The 21,960-nt window shown below is 46.5% G+C and overlaps 1 protein-coding gene across 2 annotated transcripts in view; it reads left to right on the forward strand.

The window, feature by feature from the left end:
* The window catches only part of FOXN2 (forkhead box N2), a 44,301-nt gene extending 24,578 nt beyond the window's left edge, over positions 1-19,723 (forward strand). For both annotated transcript variants that reach the window (XM_033145063.1, XM_033145064.1), the window contains exons 3-6: positions 9,556-9,677; positions 13,611-13,675; positions 16,016-16,084; positions 17,847-19,723. In XM_033145063.1, coding sequence (XP_033000954.1) covers positions 9,556-9,677; positions 13,611-13,675; positions 16,016-16,084; positions 17,847-18,397 — 807 coding nt within the window. In that variant the 3' untranslated portion in view covers positions 18,398-19,723. The remainder of the gene's footprint in view (positions 1-9,555; positions 9,678-13,610; positions 13,676-16,015; positions 16,085-17,846) is intronic.
* Positions 19,724-21,960: the final 2,237 nt, after the last annotated feature.

Genomic DNA, 21,960 nt, shown 5'->3' on the forward strand with positions numbered 1-21,960 from the left:
AATTGGGCTTCCACCTAACTTTGCCCGCCTCTCCAGAGCTTGTAGCTGCAGTATTGGGAGCAAAACTCAGGCTCGTCTTACTCCCCAGAAACAGATGGAGTCTTTATAGCACAGCCTTCCTCAGTATGGGGCCCTCTCAATGTCTCTGGGCTACAACTCCCATCATTCCTGGTCATTGACCATGCTGGCTGGGGGCTGGTCGGAGCTGGAGTGCAATAGCATCAAGTTGGAGAAGAGTGTTGTTGTAGATAGGGTGTGAGGAGGTCTTCTGCTACGTGTCCTTGTTTAAAAGGAATGATCTTGCAGTTCAGGGGAAGAAAAAGAAACTCCACTTTGGAATAGTTTGTTGGCCTACGGAGACCCTCGTAGGTCTGTCCATGAATGGGCAAGAGCATCGTGCAAGGAAGATAACTTTCCCGCAGCCAGTGTTCAAAGCTCCTTGTTCTAGGCGCATTTTGCGACACGGAATTTCATTAGCCAGTGTGGTGAGAGAGCCAGTGTGGTGTAGTGGTTAAGAGTGGTAGACTCGTAATCTGGGGAACCGGGTTCGTGTCTCCGCTCCTCCACATGCAGCTGCTGGGTGACCTTGGGCTAGTCACACTTCTTTGAAGTCTCTCAGCCCCACTCACCTCACAGAGTGTTTGTTGTGGGGGAGGAAGGGAAAGGAGAATGTGAGCCGCTTTGAGACTCCTTCGGGTAGTGAAAAGCGGGATATCAAATCCAAACTCTTAGCGCAAGCCGTTTCTGAGCTCTGCACCTAAGATTTCAGATTAAAACTGCAGAGTGGAAGGAAAGGAGGACCTTGTTCTGCTTCCCCACTTCCAGCTACTCTCCGAAGACTGGAGAAGAGACCCTCTTAAGAATATTAGAGGGGTGGGCAGGGGAAGGACTGGACCCTGTGAAAAATGAACATAATGTTTTAGATGCAGTTCATTCATTTCTAGCTTTGTATTCTTGTTATTAAAGAAAGTGTGCCTAGACATTCCATTGTGGCGCCCATAACCTAGGATGAAGGTGCCATTTATCTCCTAGCTTTCATATCTTAGTGTCTTAACACTGCCTGCGGCAGGTAGCAGGATACAAAGGACTGTCTCTAGTAAATTGAGATCATTGGAACGGGTGCCGTCAATGTCTGCGTCTATGTATTGGTAACCAAGGGAGTGGACAGGCACCCTTTCTGAACACTGATGACTCAGTAATAATTACACACGAGCGTAAGACATGCCGCAGAAATTAATATTGGTGCCCTGCTTGCCCACTCTTGTTGCTTTCCTTGCTCTGGTACCTGCCCAGGTGACTCAGGCTTTGCCAGCTCTTTTGGGTGTACCTTTCAGAGCCTGTTGTGCCCTGGGGAAGGATGTGGTTGTTTCAGAACAGCTGGAAATTACATGTTGCGTCAGCCCTGCTTCCTAAAGTGGAAGAGATTAGTTATTTGAAAGTTGTGCTGTTTGCGGAAGGGTGGGGGGGGGGTAGAGACAGCTTAGCGTGTGAAGTATGGGCTCAAATAGCAGCCTGGTTTGTGTTGCCATGGCAGCATTTCCTCTTGCTTGGCTGGCTTGTGAGAGGCTGCCGCCGCCACGATGCAGAGGTTGTGTTCCTGCTGATCCGGTGGTGTGCCATTTGCTGGGGGTGGGGGTGGGCAGGAGGGGGAGGGAGGAACCTCTCTTCCCTCCGTCTTTTTTTTTTTAAGCTCAAGCACGAAGGCACGTAGAAGGCACACGTGTGTGCGCGTGTTGATGCAACCCGAACTCAGGAGTATCAAAGGGAAGAACACTGCTGCTTTCTAAGTTGCTCTGCAGAACCGGTTTTGGAGTTCCTCACAGAGGATCTGCTTATGCAATGGAAACAGGATACGTGCGCAGATCAAATCTGCTGAAATAACACAACTCGGCTTTGTTGTATAGCCAGGGTAGCTGTCTGGAGCAGGGCGTGTTTCTCACCTGAGGGCCATGCTTCTGCTAAATTGTACCCAGTTTTCAGGACAAACGTAACTGCAGATAGAAAGATGCCTTCTACAAGCCAGGCCATTGGTCTGTCTAGCTCACTATTTTCTTTAGTACCGTATATACCCGAGTATAAGTTGACCCGAATATAAACCGAGGCACCTAATTTTCCTACAAAAACCTGGGAAAGCTTATTGACTCAAGTATAAGCCGGTTCACCTTTGCCGCTGTGGAGGAGGAGGAGGAATGAGCAGCCCGAAAGCAGCCCTTTGGGCTGCTCCTTCCTCTTCCTCCTTTGCCAAGTTTGCATTTATGCGAGCAGTTCAGGAATGGAACAAGCTGCCTGGGGAGAGTAAAGAACCATCGTTCTTGTACACTTCTTAAGGAATGGTTGACTGGGGAGAGCGGGTGGTGGCACGAGCGGAGAGAAAGGGCTTCTTTCTTGCCGCCCCCACTGCCCGCCTCACTCGAGTATAAGCCGAGGGCAGCTTTTTCAGCACAAAAAATGTGCTGAAAAACTAGGCTTATACTCAAGTATATAAGTATTTAAGGCAGGAGTTCCTTCTCTAGGCTATAGATTGAGCACATGCTGTACCAGTGTGGGTGGGGCAACCCAGTCAGATAGAAGGGTATTATTATGATTATGATTATTATGATTATGATTACTACTACTACTACTACCACTACTGACCCATTGCTGTCTCATGCAGAAAGAAGTGTGGACATAGGGGTGCAAAAGTGGCCAAGATCTGAACTTAAAAGCAAGCCTCTTTATTGCTCCCTCTCCTTCCCCTGCTACTCTTGGAGCTGGTGAGAACTGCTATCGGCTTCCAGGTTAAAAATTGCCAGGCCTGTCATTTCGTCTTCGGAACTATGATTTGTAAAAGACCAGTAGTAAATAGTGCAAGTGATGCAAAACCTACTTATTTTGCTTTCCCACAGAGTGGAGGCAGGGTACGACAGATGTTCAAGAAATGCTCACTTAAAGAAGACAAAATCTGGTTTTATTTTCTTTTTTTGGCAATATGAAGATGCTAGGGGCGACTCAGGAACTCCCTAATGCAGTGTGTTTCTGCAGTTCAACTTATTTAGCCAGCTGCCTGCCTGCCTGCCTTGTTCAAAATCATAGAAGTTTAGAAGCTGAAGGGTCCTTGGAGTTCATCTTGTCAAAATGAAGGTTTTCTCTCCCTGTTTATATTCCCATCACCGCTACAAAAATCTAGGAGTCTTGGTAGACCATAAACTTGACATGAGTCAACAGTGTGACGCAGCAGCTAAAAAAGCCAATGCAATTCTGGGCTGCATCAATAGGAGTATAGCATCTAGATCAAGGGAAGTAATAGTACCACTGTATTCCGCTCTGGTCAGACCTCACCTGGAATACTGTGTCCAGTTCTGGGCACCACAGTTCAAGAAAGATACTGGCAAGCTGGAACGTGTCCAGATGAGGGTAACCAAAATGGTCAAAGGCCTGGAAACGATGCCTTATGAAGAACGGCTTAGGGGAGCTGGGTATGTTTAGCCTGGAGAAGAGAAGGTTAAGGGGTGATATGATAGCCATGTTCAAATATATAAAAGGATGTCATATAGAAGAGGGAGAAAGGTTGTTTTCTGCTGCTCCAGAGAAGCGGACACGGAGCAATGGATTCAAACTACAAGAAAGAAGATCATTTCCACCTAAACATTAGGAAGAACTTCCTGACAGTGAGAGCTGTTCGACAGTGGAATTTGCTGCCAAGGAGTGTAGTGGAGTCTCCTTTGGAGGTCTTTAAGCGGAGGCTTGACAGCCATCTGTCAGGAATGCTTTGATGGTGTTTCCTGCTTGGCAGGGGGTTGGACTGGATGGCCCTTGTGGTCTCTTCCAACTCTATGATTCTATGAAAGCATCACATTTTGGGATTGGGATCGCAGCTGCTGCAAAGTCAGCTTCCCTTGCATTTAGAAATAATGGCCCCTGAAAGTAGACTGACTTATTTCTGATAACCTAGGCAAGGAGCTGACCTGCAAGATCCTTTATAGCAGGGGTAGGGAGCCCATGGCCCTCCAGAGGTTGTTGGACTCCCACTCCCATCAGCCCCCATCAGCATGGCCAATAGCAATTGTGGGAGCAGCAGTCCAGCAACAAATAGTTGAGTTCTAAGTAGTACATTCAGGGGAGTGATTTCAGCTTCACCTCTGGTGATGATGAACTCAAGTGACTGGCCAGCATGATCGGATAAAGCTATAATACTTTCAGGAGATGAAGTTGCCTTCCATACCAAATAGGATGGGGTTTTAGGTGATAGCATTTCGTAGCCAGCCACCTAAAAACCTGGATACCCCAGGGTCTGAACCTGGGATCTTCTGCAAACAAGCTGTATTATCTGCCACTGATCCCAAGGTGGCCAACCTGGTGCTGAAACTTCCATTGCACAGCGTGGATGCTGGCCAGTGTTGGGTAGTGGTTACAGGGTCAGACTAGGACCTTGTAGACCAGGGTTCATATCCATGGAGCTCACTAGATGGCCCTAGGCCCCAGTCACTGCCTCCCAGCCTAACTGAGCACATGGGGTTGTTGCAGGATTTATTTTTAAAAAACATTTTTTAAAATTAGCTTTTCAAACTATAAATTCTTTTAAACAGCTATCAGAACATGTATCTCATATTAGTTGACTTCCCACCAACCCTTCTGTTGTGTTTTTTCCATACCTTAGAAAGCTGCTATATTACTTACATTTTAGCCATTATATATGTTAATAATAAATGATTAAACTACCACTACCAGCTGCTATACAGTCGTACCTCGTGTTACGAATGCTGTGTGTTGCGTTCGTCACAGGTTACGAACATGCCGAACCCAGAAGTACCGGAACGGGGTACTTCCGGGTTTGGCGGTTCGCGCATGCGCAGATGCGCAAAATGACGTCATGCGCAGAAGTGCCGAATCGCGTCGTGCACATGTGCAGAGGCGGCGCTTCAGGATGCGGACCTTTCAGGTTACGAACGGGGCTCCAGAATGGATCCTGTTCGTAACCAGAGGTACCACTGTACTTTAAATCCTGCATAACCATGATATTATTTCAAAATATTTCCATTCTTCAAGAATTTTTTCTTCATTCTGTTCTTTAATTCAATCATCTTTGTTCACCATTCTTCTTTCATTGGGATTTCGTCTTTTTCCATTTTTAAGGGTTGTTTCAGGGTTTAAAGGAGGTGTGGAAGAACCATGGACACCACTTTGATCTCCTTGGAGAAGAAATTTGGGATGCAGATGCAGTTAATTAAATAAATAAGAGCTGCTTCGAGCACCCAGAAGGAAGACCGAGATGCAAATAGAACGAATGGTTGTTATTTTGAAACAGGCTCCGTTAATTCGTTCCCTGAAGAGAAAGAAGCCCATAGCACCCTTTTCCACACGGCCTTTCCAAATGAGATACCATTAGAAATGCAAGCAAACCTGCTATTAAGAAATTACGCTATTAATTGTATCCATTACTGCTTTCAACACTTTAGTTTTTCAGCGATGGTTTGCTTCCAGCAGGTGCTTTGAAGCAGAATGGTTGAGTTACGCACGTAAACCCCTCTTCTTCTTCTTCTTCTTCTTCTTCTTCTTCTTCTTCTTCTTCTTCTTCTCCTTCTCCTCCGATCACTCATAACTGAGTAAGACTGTCTTCCATTAACAGTGAGTCCGTAAATGACTGTGGAGGCCAATTCTGGATCCCTGCATCCTTCCACAGTGGGGACATAGGTTTCTGGGCAGGAGTTGACCATGGTGAGGGTTTGCCAAGTGTGCTTTCCTCTTAGCACCTTCCTCTTAGCACTTTTCTCCCTTTTGTCCCGAGTCTGAACATCTTCAAAGCCCACAACACCTTTGGTAAAGGCTGTTCTCCAACTGGAGCGCTCGCAGGCCAGTGATTCCCAGTTGTTGGTATTTATACTACATTTTTTTTAGATTTGCCTTGAGAGAGTCTTTAAACCTCTTTTGTTGACCACCAGCATTGCGCTTTCCATTTTTAAGTTCGGAATAGAGTAGTTGCTCTACCCCTGTGTAAAAAGGAGGAGGAGGCCGCCTCAGGCAAGCCAAAAATGTCTATCTTGCGGCCTTGAACATCATCACGGGGATTAAAGCTTGGTTCAGATATTTATTCGGTTCCTGAATCGTCATACGAAACGCCCCGCTCAATCAGGCCAAAGGCCCATCTCATCCAACATCCTGCTCTCACAGTGGCCAACCAGATGCCTATGGGAAACCTGCAAGCAAGACCTGGGGCAACAGCCATCTCCCCGCTTCTGATACCCAGCAATTGTGTTCAGGGGCACAATCTCCCAGCAGTGGTAGGAGGAGCGCAGCCATCGTGGCTAGAGGCCATTGATAGCCTTAGCTTCCATGAGTTTTCTAATCCTCTTTAAAGTCACCCATAACTACCATTGTTTTAGGTAGGGGGGGAAATATCCCCTGGTATTTTTCTGGTGCACACAGAATGCGGCATGTCTCTTGGGGAAAGGGGTGGATTCGAAAGTGGAGGGCGGGGAATGGAATTGAGTATCCCTGCTGGAGAGCCAGTGTGTTGTAGTGGTTAAGAGTGGTAGACTTGTAATCTGGGGAACCGGGTTCGTGTCTCCACTCCCCCACATGCAGCTGCTGGGTGACCTTGGGCTAGTCACACTTCTTTGAAGTCTCTCAGCCCCACTCACCTCACAGAGTGTTTGTTGTGGGGGAGGAAGGGAAAGGAGAATGTTAGCCGCTTTGAGACTCCTTCGGGTAGTGAAAAGCAGGATATCAAATCCAAACTCCTCCTCCTCCTCCTCCTCCTCTTCTTCTTCTTCTTCTTCTTCTGGAACCCTGAACAGGAGCACTGCACGGTGCAACACACCGTTGCAGACCCCACCTATAAGCAGCAAACCAGCCAGAACAACTTCCTGCAAAACCAGCATTTGGGCCACTGTCTCGCAGCGGACTTGCCATATTTTTGCCTGATTTTAGGTTGTCTGGGAACAAGGGCAGGGCAAGGCTTTCTCTGTGTACTGAAGCACGTGTTTAGGATGTCTGTTAAGAACATGATGTTCTAACAAGGGTTTGCAGGAGTGTGTGTGTGAGAGAAGGCAAATTCTATACCAAACCTACCAGATAATTTCTTTTAGAGCCTGCCGTTAGAGAAGAATTGTCGTTTATCCTGGCTTCGGGGCAGCAGAGCACGTGTCCATGGTGGGCAGGACCAGGTGCAAAAGTGGGTGCAGCAATGGATGTCCATTTTCTCATCGCGACGCAGGCTAGTTTCTACCATCCTGGAGAGCAAGAGGCTTTCATAGAATTGTAGAATTGGAAGGGACACCAGGGGTCATCTAGTCCAACCCCTTGCAATGCAAGGATCTCAGCAAAAGCATCCGTGACAGATGGCCATCCAGCCTCTGTTCAAGGCCACATTCCATCCTGGCAAAAGCTTTTGAAGAGGGTGCAAAGCAGCTCTGGTGAGGGCGGTGGTTGGAGGAGGTATGTGATTTGGGGAGGGTCCTGAGGGCCTGGTGGAGAGATCTGGAGAGCTTGAGGTTCTCCACACCAGGTGTAGACAACACAGATATAGAGGGACCAGCTGTCTAGCTAGGCATGAGGCAGCGTTGTTGTTCCTCCATAGCTGTAAAATCGAACTCTATTCAAAACAGCCATGTTTCTCAGGGTTTGAATAAGGACTGCTGGTGGTTTCATGCCTTGATACCGTGGCAGGTGTTGAGTCGGATGTTCGGATGAAACGTAGGAGGTTTTCCGTCGATCAGTCGAGAGAGATGTTCTCTTTGTTTATCGGCGTTGGCAGCTTGACCCTTCTCCTCCCGCTTTTTCAACTTGCTTCCTGGATCTGATGGAAATGTGTTTGGGGTAGGGGGCTGGGGGTAGGGTTTGCAAACAAGCACTTATTTCCCAACATCTGGTGCTGTGCAGATGTTGTTGGGACTGCAGCTTTCCTCAGACCCCACCAGCATAGCCAGAAAAACACCTGGAGGGCAACACCTGTCCCTATGCCTTTCTGAAGGGCGTCCCTGTCCCAAGGAACCGCGTAAGGCTGATATTTTTTCCCCTCCGGTGTGGTGGGTGCCAGGCAGAAGCTGTTGAAAACCCCCCTCGTAAGTGCTTGGAAGTGAGTGGCCGCCATGTTTTAAAAGAAAATAAAATAAAAAATTCCTTCCAGTAGCACCTTAGAGACCAACTAAGTTTGTTCTTGGTATGAGCTTTTGTGTGCATGCACACTTCTTCAGATAAGGTTTTGAAAGGTTAACCTGTGCATTGGCCCCATTAAGGACATAGGGTGGCTGTGATGTTGCAGGAGATTTGTAGAATCTTGATGTGTGAATGAATGGCAGCCTTGCTCAACCTGGCACCCTCCAGACATTGCTGGACCCCCTAGCAATGTTAGAAATTAGACAGGTGACCAGGCGCATTTTGCTACTGGCACAGGTCCAGTTTCTACCATGTGGAGATTTCTGGATGCCAGGTTGGTGACTGGTATCTCCATCTGGCTGGCCCCTGAAGCTTTCTTAAGCAGGTAAGCAGAAGGGCTTATTTATTGCATTTATAACCAAGGAGTACGTGATTCACACACACCCCTCCTCAGTTAATCCCTACAACAACCCTGTGAGGCAGGTTAAGAGGCTGCGACTGGCCCAAGGTCACCTAATGAGCTTCATGACTGAGTGGGGATTTGAACCCTGATCTCCCAGGTCCTAGTCCAGGCATAGGCAAACTCCAGCCCTCCAGATGTTTGGGACTGCAGTTCCCATCATCCCTGACCACTGGTCCTGTTAGCTAGGGATGGTGGGGATTGTAGTCCCAAACATCTGGAGGGCCGGAGTTTGCCTATGCCTGTCCTAGTCCGACATTCTAACTGCTACAGCACACTGGCTTCCTAGAGTCCTCCTGCTGTGGGGCAGCTCTATAAATTAAGCAGGTAAGTAAATATGGGGAAAGCAAAATGTCACATAGAGAAGCATCTGAAATATTTCCCTTGAAGCTTGTATTTGTTTTATTCTGGATTGTGTTGTTTCATGTTTTAATGTTTCATGTTTTAATGTGTTGTAAACTGCTTTGAGATTTTTTCTTTAAAATATAAAGCGGCATAGAAATGATATAAATATATATAAAATTGCAAATTCCACAGGGGAAAAAGATGCCTAGACATTCCATTGTGGCAACCATAACCCACGTTCACGGTGCCATTTGTTGATTAGCTGATATACCTGAGATACCTGAGTTTCTAACACTGCCTCCTAGCTGGGGCTGATGGCAGTTGTAGTCCTGAACATTGGGAGGCCCCCTTAGTTGAGGAAACTTGATGCACGGAATGGTGCACAGACTTTGAAGTGCAATTTGTCAGGCTTGGGGTGCAAGTCTGCCTCAGCACCCTCCAGCCTGCCGTGAGCATATTTCACCTACGACCCAGAGTCTCCCAAGTGCCAAAATTGGCAGCTCATCATCACACGTTTGCAAACTGGATATGCTACTGCCTTAGGACTGTTCCCTGCAGGAGGTATCCTGGAATGAGTCGGTTGTGGAAGTGGTGGTCCTCTGAAACGGATTACACGGACATGCACAAAATGGGAGAAGTCCTTCGTAATAAGCACGGGTGCTTTTGTTGTTTCCTAGGTGAATGGAAAAGGTTCTTTGTGGTGTGTGGACCCAGAATATAAACCGAACCTAATACAAGCCCTGAAGAAGCAGCCTTTCCCCTCTGCCTTTTTTTATACCCCACCAGCATCGCCTCTGAGGTAGGACTCTTGTTGCTCTAAACACAGTGCAATCTGGGGCAGGTGGTTGGTGGAATGCAGATTTCCGTCTAGATCAGTGTTGTCCACAGGTGGTGATACATTTTTTTTAAAAATAGAACATTAGTTTTGGTAAATCTAGGAGAGAGAGACAGCCATAGCTCTGGCGGTAGGGCTTAATAATATTTAATAATAATAATATTTATTATTTGTACCCCGCCCATCTGGCTGGATTTCCCCAGCCACTCTGGGCGGCTTCCAACAGAAATCAAATACAAAAATATCAACATTAAAAACTTCCCTAAAAAGGGCTGCCTTCAGGTTTTTTCTGAATGTCAGGTAGTTGTTTATTTCCTTGACCTGTGATGGGAGGGCGTTCCACAGGGCGGGCGCCACTACCGAGAAGGCCCTCTGCCTGGTTCCCTGTAGTTTGCTTCTCGCAGTGAGGGAACCGACAGAAGGCCCTCGGCGCTGGATCTCAGTGTCCGGGCTGAATGATGGGGGTGGAGACGCTCCTTCAGGTATACAGGACCGAGGGCCGTTTAGGGCTTTAAAGGTCAGCACCAACACTGGTTGGTTTCAGAAGGCCCTAGGTTCATCTCCAGATTCCCACACCCTTCTCCAAACATTGCAAGCCCTGCAAAGCCATTGCCAGCCAAGATCAGGCAACGCTGGGATGGCTCTGAGTTAGGAGCAGAGGAGAAATGCGATTCAGTTCTCATTGAACGGCGAACTTGCACAGTCTGCCCGAAACACAGCCACCCGTCAAAATTTGCACTTCTGTGAATTTTGTGGTGCATTTCTCCAACCAAGTAGAGCCATGGAATTGTAGAGTGGGAAGGGACCCTGAGGGTCATTTAGTCCAACCCCCTGCGAGGCAGGAATCTCAAATAAGACAGATGGCCATCCAGCCTCTGTAACGTGTACAAAAATGCTTATACTGGGGTAAAGTGTGTCGACAGGAATATGAATGTCTTGATGGGAAGAGCGTCCAAGCACACATATAAGAGGAAATAGTAAAAAAGGAAAGGGAAAAAAATGTATATCAGGCAAAAATTAGATACAAAAAATGGGCGAAACATTGCACTGAAACACTGATGAAATTTCATGAGGACTCTTCTTTTTTTAAAAAAAAGTGCAAACTGATTTGAACATGTGAAGAACTGAGCTTAGGACTGGAAAAAATGAGAAACACACACTGAAAGAAAATAAGACTTACCCATCCCTTGGTCTAAGACAGCTTCAAATGTTGACCACTTTCTTTAGATTATCCTTGCTATTCTGCTTGAATATAGGAAGTATCTTTTAGAAAACAACAACGGCAACAGCTGAATGTTTGTGTTAGCTGAGAGAAACTTACTGGAATCTGTATATCCCAGTGGAACGTCTTGATTAAATGTTATGGGCAGTTTGCATTTGATATCCCTTCTCTGATAGAAATCATACAGGAGCAGAATGGGTGGGAGGCCATTTTTGGCAATTTCTTCTCCTCCCCCCACCCCCTGCAGATCATCCCCTCCCGGTCAGCTCTGGAGGCTCACCACAAAACCTAAAACTAAGGAACTGAGAACAAATTATAAAGATCAAGGGTAGCCAACATGGTGGTCTTCAGATGTTGGTGAATTGCACCTTCCATCATCCCTGACCAATAGGCCACATTGGCCGGAGTTGATGGGAGCTGGAGACTATCAACACCTGAAGACCACCATGTTGGCTGCCTCTGATAAAGAGATCATATAGATTTCAACTAGGCTTGCTTCCAAGTAAGTGTTCTGAAGATTGTAGTTGCAAGCTAAATTAATTTTCTGATCGCATTTGGGTTATGCAGAACTTGTTTTTTGGGGTGGGGGAGATTTGGGGTATTTATGCTCCCAGTTCAAAAGATGAGCCAACTGTGCCTGATAGAAAGCAAATGGCTTGTGGTGGGAGAAAATGGAGCTCGTAGCTGGCTCTTAGCCCAGGTCACCACCGCCAGCCTACAGTAGAAACAGTTTGCCCATTGCAAACACAGGGATGCCTTTCAGCCAAGGCTGCCCCTCGATGACGTGCAACGAGGAGAAATCCATTCCAGCAATGAATCCGACGGAGAAAATATCAATTGGTGTTTTACGCAAAACTGACGCTCTGCCCAATTAACGAAAGAGTTAGATGCGCTCTAAAAATCGACACAACTAATCAACTTTAGGAGAAATCTTTAAGCTAACCAAGATGGAAAGGCCTTCCTGGCAAAGCGTCAAGGCTGAAATGAAATTTTGGGAGTCCCTTAACAACAAAAAGTCGAGCCTGTATCCATGACTGGCATGAACTGAAAAACAGCTGACGTGCTTTGCTTTTGTTTTTCTTTCTGCCAGAAGCATTGCATATGTAGGAGCACAGAGCTTGGTAGCTCCCAAGGGTGGCTGGACCCTTTGGGATTGATAGGATGGAAGGCAGAGAGGACAACAGTCGCTTGAGCAGAGCCTCCCGCTGACTGGTTGCAAGTAGACTGAAGTTGGTGGGGCACAGGTGTGAAAGGCTGACAAGGTCTCACTTCCTGTTTGCAGTTGTGCTGCAGCTTCTGCACTAACTGCAGATTCCGGCTCAGGCACAATGGGAGGGCCCGCATAGAGCGCATTGCAGTAATCCAGCCTTGAAGTACCCTATGCATGAGCGACTGTGGCCAGGCTTTCCACTCAAACATGGCTGCAGGACTGCAGCCTGTGTTTTGAACGTGAACGGTAGTGTCATAACTAGAAGATGCCTTGTCAGTTTTCATTTGGATATTCCAGGGCCCAAGACAGACTTCCTGTTACAGACAGAATGTCAGATAGGGTTGGAGGAGAAACTCGATTCAGTTCGCACGTGAAAGCAAACCTATGTACTTGTAGCATTTTAAACAAGACACAATCCGAAACACAGCCATCCTTCAGATTTGGCGCATCTCTGAATTTTGCAGGGCCAAACACCGTTTACAAAAATGCATAGGCTGGGCTAAAAATGAAAACATACAAAATACCTGAAGGAAAATTGCTTTGCAAAAATGTGTATGTTGGTGGTAAAATTGCATATGAAAATGTTTGTGTTAGGAGAAATTTGCCCTTAAAATATGGATGAGTTTCCACAAGGACTTTAAAAAAGAAAATTCTACACTGCTGTGGAAACATGGGGAACCGAAATTGGCAGATTTGCTGTTCTGTCGTGTTCAAACTGGCTGCCCTTCATTAGGTTAACAATACTGCTGCTGAGGAGACGAGGTCCTTTTAAATCATCAGTGCAGCTAAAAGTTCTGCAGTGTTGTCCCTGAGGTAGATTATGTGCGCCACTGCAGGAAGGACGCATGACTTCCAGTCCCCCTTTCCCAAAATAGACCAGAGCGCAGTAGAAATTCTCGCCAGGAGGGCTCCTGTTAACAAATGCTTGTTTCAGACTTTATTCTCCAACTCACTTAGGGAAAATCATCTTTAAAGGAGCACACACACACAGCATTCTTTACAAAGATGGCTTAAAAAATATGTGGTGGTGTTTGGCATGAGAGGACTTCCCACACACTTTAGAACAGGATTTGCAAGGCCTGTGCTGGAGCTCAGTGATTGGGGCCCTGGAGTAAAGGCAAATCTAGAGCCTGGGGTTTAAAACAAGACAGGAAGAAATGCCAAGGGAAACTGTTTCTGAGAAAGAAATGGCAGGGCACAAGGATGCAAGATCAGGATAGAAAGCACAAAACAGTTGCTCATTAACAGAGGTTCTAGTCCTCAGGATTATGGAAACCTGAAGGTGGAATCCAGAAATGTAGGAAATGTAATACACTAGGTTTAAGATTCAACCCCAGGCCAGCAGTCCTTGTTGACATCACTTCTGGTACATTTTGAAATCATTGAAGGTGCAAATATGGCTAGACTAAGTGAATTCTGTCTTGGTTCAGCACAGTCTCTAAACCTTCCTTCTCCTCTCTTCCAGTGGTTCACCTTCTCCTCACTACTTAACCTCAGTTTTGAAACAGAATCAGGGTCGATCTATCAAAGGTAAGTTGTGCTATCTATTGTCCATCTTTTAGCTCTTCTTTGGGTGGCTTTATAGACTCAGTCTGTGGCCTGGTATAGATGTTGTGGCCAAATTATGGTTTGGTCATCATGAACAACAGATTCCTTCCTGCACTTCCTGGCTTGGGGATTTGAGCACATAAGGGTAGGCAGGAACGCACAAACCCAAAGGCTGTTCACAATGGCCAAACTATAATTTGGACACAACATTTGTGCTGGGTCACAAATCACGCAACCTGTGGCCACCACAAACGTATCAATTTGCATCCCAAACCATGGTTTAAACCTGTAGATGTGGTTTAGTTGCAGCATCTGAACTCGGCTTGGTTGTTTCCAGAAGATCTGTTAAAGGTCTTCTGTCTTGAGATTTTCCATTCTAGTTTCTTGGACCAGTCTAAGGCCTCATCTGCATTATCCATTTTTAAAGCAGCTCTTTACAACTTTCAACAGTCATCTCTTCCTCCAAAGCATCCTGGGAAGTGTAGTTTGTGGAGGATATCTATTCCTGTGAGAGACCTATTCCTATCTCAGAGCTACAATTCTCAGAGCGGTTTAACAATCAATCCCTCTTCCCTGGGAACTCTGGGAAATATAGTTCTGTGAGGAGAATAGGGATCTCCTAACAACTCCCAATCCCCACAACAAATTACAGTACCTGGAATTCTGGGGGGGGGGGGGAGGAAGCCATGACTGTTTAGAGTGGCTTCAATACTGTTTTGAATACATAGTGCAGATGGGGCCTTAAAGCACCAATTTCATCTGAACTTTAGTCTCGATTCCATCTTCAATCAGGACTCCTCTAAATCTTAAATTGTCTTTTCCATTTATCATTTAGATGTTTTTCAGCATCTCAACTTGTCTTCCCTTTTCTCCTTCTCAATTCTCACCCCTCCCTGCCAGCCCCGGCACCTGGTTTGGCTTCAATGATTGGCTGGCTATTCCTTCCAACTTCGTAATTGATTAAGCACTTGGAGGAGACCGGGGCGCTGAACAAGATCTGTGTTCTTCCCTTTTTAAATTGGTTGTTGCAATGATATGATGTAGAGAACCAGGGTGGTTGGCACCTATCAGCATGATTGTGGGGGAATCCAGCGGGTGTCAGCTGTGGAAAAGGAAAAATCCACACTAGGGATCTTTAGGAATGGGACTGAAAGTGCTGGTACCACAATAACATCAAAGAAATCTGTGGTGCAACCACATTTGGAATAATTTGTGCAGTTGTGGTCGCCTCACCTCAAAAAGGACACTGTAGAGCTTGAGAAGTTTCAGGGAAAGGCACCAAAAATGATCCAAGGGGATTGAGCAACTGCCCTATCAAGGAAGGCCACAACTTTAAGAGCCTTAGCTTAGAGGTGTGTTAAGAAGGGACATGGTGCAGGTATATAAAATGATTCATGCTGTGGAGAGAAAAGTTTTTCTCCCTCTCTCATAACACTAGAACACATGGGCATCCAATGACGTTGAATGCTGGAAGGTTCAGGACAGACAAAAGAAAGTAGTTTTTCTTGCAGTGCGTAGTTAAAGGAGAGAATTTGCTGCTACAGGACGCAGTGATAGCTTTAAATGAGGATTACACAAATGCATGGATAATAATAATAATAATAATAATAATAATAATAATAATAATAATAATTTATTTGTACCCTGCCCATCTGACTGGGTTGGCCCAGGCACTCTAGGTGGCTTCCCATATATTAAAAAAACAGAAAAATTAAAAAGCTTCCCTATATAGGGGAAGAATAGAATCATAGAATTGTAGAGTTGGAAGGGACCCCAAGGGTCATCTAGTCCAACCCCCTGCAATGCAGGAATCTCAGCTAAGGCATCCGTGACAGGTGGCCACCCAACCTCTGCTTATTAACCTCCAAGGGAGGAGAGTCCACCACCTCCCAAGAGAGTCCGTTCCACTGTCAAACAGCTCTTACTGTCAGAAAGCTCTTCCTGATGTTTAGTCGGAATCTCCTTGAAGCCACTGGTTCGAGTCCTGCCCTCCAGAGCAGGAGAAGACACAGCCGGTATGGCTGTGTTTCACTGCCTCCCCAGCCAGAGGCAGTATACTTCTGAATGCCAGTTGCTGGGAATCACAAGCAGGAATTGCAGGCTTCCCATGGGCATGTGGTTGGCCAATACGAGGACAGGCTGCTGCATTGGGTGGGCAGGCAGGGCTTGGGAATTGCTAGGCTCTGAAGCTCACTAGCTATCCTTGGTCAAGACACTTAACCTTACTCCTTATCCTAAACTAAGCGTGTTTTTAAAAGCATGGTCATGTTTCACTCCTCTAGATGAAACCTAATGGGAGGCAATTTCCTTTCCCTTTTCCAGACTCTGATATTGATGCTGCTACTGCCATGATGCTCTTGAATACTTCCATTGAAGAAGGCATTTTAGATTGTAAGTAAAAATAAGGTTGTTTTTTTCTGCCTTTCTGTTTTTCAGTGCTGTATTAAATCCCTTTTCAAAGGTAAAATTTTAGTTAGAGCAGCTGATGGTTTCACAGAAAATACTCGAGGCCATTTATTTCTGGTTTGTTTGTTTGTTTGTTTGTTTTTTAAAAAGCCCTCCTTTAGAATATTGATTTGCGACATGAAATGAAATGACGCACACCCTGTTTGCTTGGTAGAAAGCCCCGTTGTGTCCAGTTGGACTTCCTCGCACGTAAATGTCCTTAGGATTACAGCACAAGCTAAATCCTCGTTACTTTAAAACAGTTCCGCATCTCGGAATGCTTATACGGCTTATTTATTTGTAACTGTAATTTTAAATACTGGCAGCTCATATTAAACTATTAATGTTAAACTAAGGCAGTTTTAACGAAGCAGTTGGTTACTCTGTTCAAATCCTTTACCCAAATTACGCTTTTATTCCCTCCAAACCCTGCCCCCCCCCAATTCAGCCTCATCTACACTATAACTGGGGATTCTGCCAAAAGCCTCTTTTCCAACCCTTTGCCGAGCTTTTGTCCTGCAGCAATGCCCTGGAAATATTCCCTGTAATATTCCTCCTACCTGTCACCATTCAAAGATGTTCCTCACTTCTCCTCTTGGCGCTGCAGACAGGCCTTTTCTCCCTGCCTTTTCAGCCTAGGTTGGCTAGTTCAAGTACGCCCAGCAAGTCTTTGGTCAATGTGTCTCTCCTCCTTCCTCTCAGGTCTTCCTCCTCCTTCCTCCTCCCCAATCCTCTCCTTCACCTTCTTTCTTCTTCTGACTCTCTGCTGACCAGTGCCTGGCTATATATACACTCTCTGGCGCAGCCCCGGCCAATCATGCGGTGTAACTGAAAATTCTAAACCTGCACCCACCAATCAAAAGACGCATGCCTTCTATCCTTCATTTGCATTCCGAGAATTCGAACGCCAACCCTTCCTCACAGCTGTCAGTTAAGGCCCTGTTCAGCCACAGTTAAACCAACTGTCACCGGACCAGACAGAAAACTTCCCACATAAATGTACGTTCCAAATCAAATGTTGGGAATGCCTTACACAATGCATGGGATTTCTCAACAACAGGGTCCAATAAATTCTGAAGGGCAAAGTGGTGGCTATTATTAATCTATTTATTAAATTTGTAATATCGGAGCGGTTCACGACATAAAAATACAAAAAAACACAAATCAGTAAGCCCTCCCCACTCTTGCCTTACACTGCTCCAAGTGCACCAGTTTTTGGCGTCTTTAATTTTATTCATTATTTTTAATGATTTTATAGATACACCAGGACAACAACAACAAAACAGGAGAAGAAAACAAATATATATACATACACACACAGCAATAAAAGATATTAGAAATTAGATAATGACAATAAAAGTTGCAAAAGTAACTAAATTTATTTATTATTATATCTGTTTGTTATGGGACAGGGGTGGCGCTGTGATCTAAACCACTGAGCATCTGGGCTCCTGCCAACCTAGCAGTTTGAAAGCACGTCAGAGTGCAAGTAGATAAAACAAGGAGAAAACAAGCTTGCTCCCTCTTCCATGGGAAAACCCTTAAGATATTTGAAGGTGGCTTTCGTTATCTCCCCATAGTCTCTTCTTTTCCAGGCTAAACATAGCCAGCTGCAGAAAAGGCTGCCAAAAACATCCGGAGGGCATCAGGGTGGTGTGGGGAGGCACTGGTCTGTCCCGCTTATGACAAGACTTTTAATTTTCCTCAGGTAAGAAGCCGCAGCCTCTCAAGCTGTCCAAGAAAAGGAATTACGTCAGCACGTTCCAAAGCCACGGCAAGGCAAGTCCAGGGGGAAGCAATTTCCCTGTCCCCAACATTGACCCCAACAAGGACCACAACTACAGTGCCAGCAGCGTGGCTTCGCAGCGCTGCGCGTCGCCCTCGAGTGTGTCTTCCCTGTCGTCCGTCGACGAGGTCTACGAGTTTGTCTCCGAGGCCAGCCGGGTGGGGAGCGAGGGCAGCGAAGGATTCCACAGTGAGGTGGACACGGACGGAGACGACCGCGAAGAGGAGGACGACGACGACGACCCCCTGGCCGATAGCGGCTACACCTCGCAGCCGTGCCTCGCCGCCTCGGACAAGGCCCAGCCTCGCAAGAAAGCCCTGGAGGAGCTCTGCCTAGAAATCGACGAGGAACTGAAAGAGGCGGCCGGGTCTCTGCTTCATCTAGCCGGGATTAGCCCCTGTCTAGGCTCCCTCATAAGTACTGCAAAGACCCATAGCCAGAAACGAAGGAGAAAGAACGACGTCACGGCCTGAGAAGTGTGTTTGGGGGCGGGGTGGGTGGGAAGATAACGTCTATCAATAGAGATAAATGCATATTTTATTTTTTAGCGTGGCAATACTCCTCTACTTTTTACCCTTCACAAGGGAGATCAAAGCCATAAAAGGACTTTTTGTTCATGTATTTTTATTTTCACAGATTATAGTTTTGCAATTTGTTTCTTTTTCTAATTGCAAAAGCGGTGGTTTTGAAGCATTGAAGAGCGGATTACAATTGTGCAAAACAGGTGGGGTGGGGGCAAACCAACCAACCAACCAACCAACACAGCAGTTCCTTCCCCCTGATAATTTTAGCAAAGTTGAATATTTGAGTTTATTGGAGGAGTGGGTGCCATTATCTCTATCATCTCATACCTTGTACATCTCTATGCGTTTGGAACCTGGGGGCTTCATTTGACCTGTCTGAGTTCATAGGGCTCTGCGCAGAGAACAGGGCAGCCAACCAAATGTTGGGAGCTAGACTGCAGCTCCCTTCTGCCCTCACCATTGGCTGTGCTGGCAGGGGTTGATGGGAGTTGTAGTCCAACAGCATCTGGAGGGCCACACACGCCCCATTTCCTCCAGTGGGAGTGAAGAATTGTGCCTTGCTTCCTGGCGCGCCTGTTCCGCAGCGAGGCCTGGTGTTTGTATGTTACGGCGCAATGTAAGTCCAATGTGTAGCCTGTCTTTCTCTAATTTTTTTAGGGGAGAGGGTGGAGTGGATGCTGTGCATGCATTGAACTCTACACATGTAGTTCTCAGCCTGCATAATTTTTGGCCCTCAAAAATCAGTCGGTGGAGATCAAGCAGGATAAGGCTACGTGGACTGTCTCCTGTTCCGGATTGACATGCAATTCACAAATCCCAGGTGGGACTGAAAGTGGAGGGAGGTGAATTGGGAGCAGGAGAATAAGCAGGCGCAATCCTGCCACCCCCCTCTCTGTGCCCACAGGCTCCTACCTCTGTCGGTTCTAGACCAGGTGTAGCCAACATGCTGCTCTTCCAGTTTTGGACTACATCTGCCACCCTCCTTGATCAAAGTCCATGCTGGTTGGGGCTGATGGAACTTGGGAGTCCAGAAAGAACGGAAGGGCATGGAGTTGATTATCCCTGAGCTAAGCTGCGTGGCTGGTTCTGACACCTTCACGTGTTCTGATTTAAGTATCGAGAAACGCAGGATAACGTCTACCAGCTTTCAGCTTGGCTTCCGTTGTTGCGTAATTGTCTCATGTGCGAGTCGAGGGTCTGGAATAACCTGAATATTTGACAACTGCCATCGTGGGCCAGTTATCGATTGACTGGTGTCTGCAATGATAGCACAGGGGAGGGTGTTGGGAATGCAACATGTGAACCTGGATGTTTTTGAGAGTCTAATCTTGAAAGGTTAATCTCCACTCTTGTCCTTGCCTTCCTTGGAACAGCACAAAGTAAGGAGCTGGTTCCTTTTCTTGTCCTTCTTTCTTTCTTTCTTTCTTTCTTTCTTTCTTTCTTTCTTTCTTTCCTTCTTTCTTTCTTTCTTTTTGTTACTATATTTTAGATCTTCAGCGCACACTTTATTTGCAAACCCAATGTTATTTTGGTCTCGATATCCAGATTGAGTGAAAAGTGTTGACTACTAAAATTGTAAATGACTGTTGCACAGAGAACTTGTACTTACATGTTCAGGTGAAGCATAATGAAATGGGTTTCTTTCTTTTCTTTTTTAAGGTTACGGTGGTTGATACTGGCCTACTTCTCACTGAGGAGGAAAGCTTGTTCTGGACTGTACCATTTCAGGCTACAGGTGAGGGCACACACAATTGATTACTGTTCTGCGTGAAGCAGAAAACCTCAAATAGAAAACTAGATGTCCAGGGGAAAGGACTCTAGCCTGGCTTTCTTCCTGACATCGAGTTCTTTTAAATGTAAAAATCCATTCAAATCGCGGTGCAGCTTTACACTGTGTGAGCCCCCGCCTGCAGTCAGAAGCAGAACCGTACAAACAGCTGGCAGCCTCAATGAGGACTAGGTTCTTGAATGCATTCTTACTCCACTTGGAAGACCGGCCTTTTTTCCTTCTCTTCTACTGTGTGCTTCAGTTTTGCACTGTATTAACCTAGCATCCCTCAAGAAGAACAGTATATAGTACGCAGCCTTAAAGGGCACCGTTTTCTAAGCGTGTGCGCACGCAGAGTCATGCTCCCTCCTTAAGACTCGTGAGAGGAGCTTAGGAAATGCCTGCGGTTGATGGTTAGCCGTCTGTCCCATCTTCCTTGGGGAGCAGTGACCGTCGGAGCGAAATCCTGACTCCTGTTAAAATCGGCGGGAATTTTGCCACGGTTCGTGCAGCCAGAATGGCACCTTTCTTTTTATCCGTTATCGCAGCAATAATATCCCCTCCCTTGTCAAGTGTCAAGGAAGCCCAAGAGCTCTGTGCTTGCTCTTCCGCCAACACAGTATTCTAGCGCGTGCTTAAAATGTAACGTGGGAATGGTATAGATGCGCCTGTGAAGCCCTGAGTGCGGGCCAACTGCAGGTGATGATCCAGAGACCTTCCATCTTCCGACACAGCCCTTTCTGTGCGATGACATATGCCTCGTGCATGCATTTCCATGGGAAACCTTGGTGTATTTTACCATTCCCACGAACCATAACACAGGATGTTTGTGTCCTCCTGGGTCTTCTGTGGTGGCTGCTGTGTTGTTTGGCTGCTGTTAGGCAGCTCAGAGGCATCGTTGCCTGAATGGTGTGGCCAGTCTGCCATCCAGGGGCAGGTGTGTAGTCCAGTCTAGACCTTTTGCTGTTCCTGGCACTTGTAATGATGAGTTTTGGAGATGGAGGGAAGGACCCACATGTATCACCAAGGGGGGGATGGATCCTGCACCCATGTCCCGTTGGGAAATGGCCCTGACTGGAGTGAAGTGGTACCCTGAAAGTGGGTTGTCCTGGTGCCACTGGAAAGATCTCCCATGTCAGTCCCATCTGAGTCTCTCCAGGGAGGCACGGCCAAGCTCTTACCAGACTCCTGTTCCTTTCGGCGGATGCTTGTGCAGGAAACATTTCCACGAAGTGCAGCCTGTGGTTCCGATAACCCCTTGAGCGTTCTTTTGCAACGATCAAAGCGTTAGCGTCGCTCATTTTGCCTGGCATGGAGGGTCAGCTTGAAGTGCCATTTTTTTCATTTGTTTCCCGTGTTTCCAAGTGTTGAGCAGTCACGAGCGGGTGGTTAAGCAAACCTTGCTCCCCGTTAGCAAAACGCTTCCAGGTTGGTAGAGAATGAAGGCGGGAAGCTAAACTTCTGTTAATGCCGCAGGGCTTCTCTGGCTCCTTGGTGACTAAGCCAGAGGTAGTCAAGAGTTCCGATTTCGCTGCCCCTTCATGAATGCAAGCCGTCTTATACATCCGGTATAAACTCTGCCAGCTTAATAATTCTTGAAACCATTCTGCAGACACACACACCCCCATCCCTCACGCCTTCCGTATGTCTTGGGCTACCAGTTCCATTGCTCCTGACCATTGGCCATATTGGCTGTGGCTGATGGGAACTGGAGCTCAACAAGATCCAGAAAGCATCCCATTGG

Source organism: Lacerta agilis, chromosome 3, assembly GCF_009819535.1.
Source record: "Lacerta agilis isolate rLacAgi1 chromosome 3, rLacAgi1.pri, whole genome shotgun sequence".
NCBI classification, from domain to species: domain Eukaryota; kingdom Metazoa; phylum Chordata; class Lepidosauria; order Squamata; family Lacertidae; genus Lacerta; species Lacerta agilis.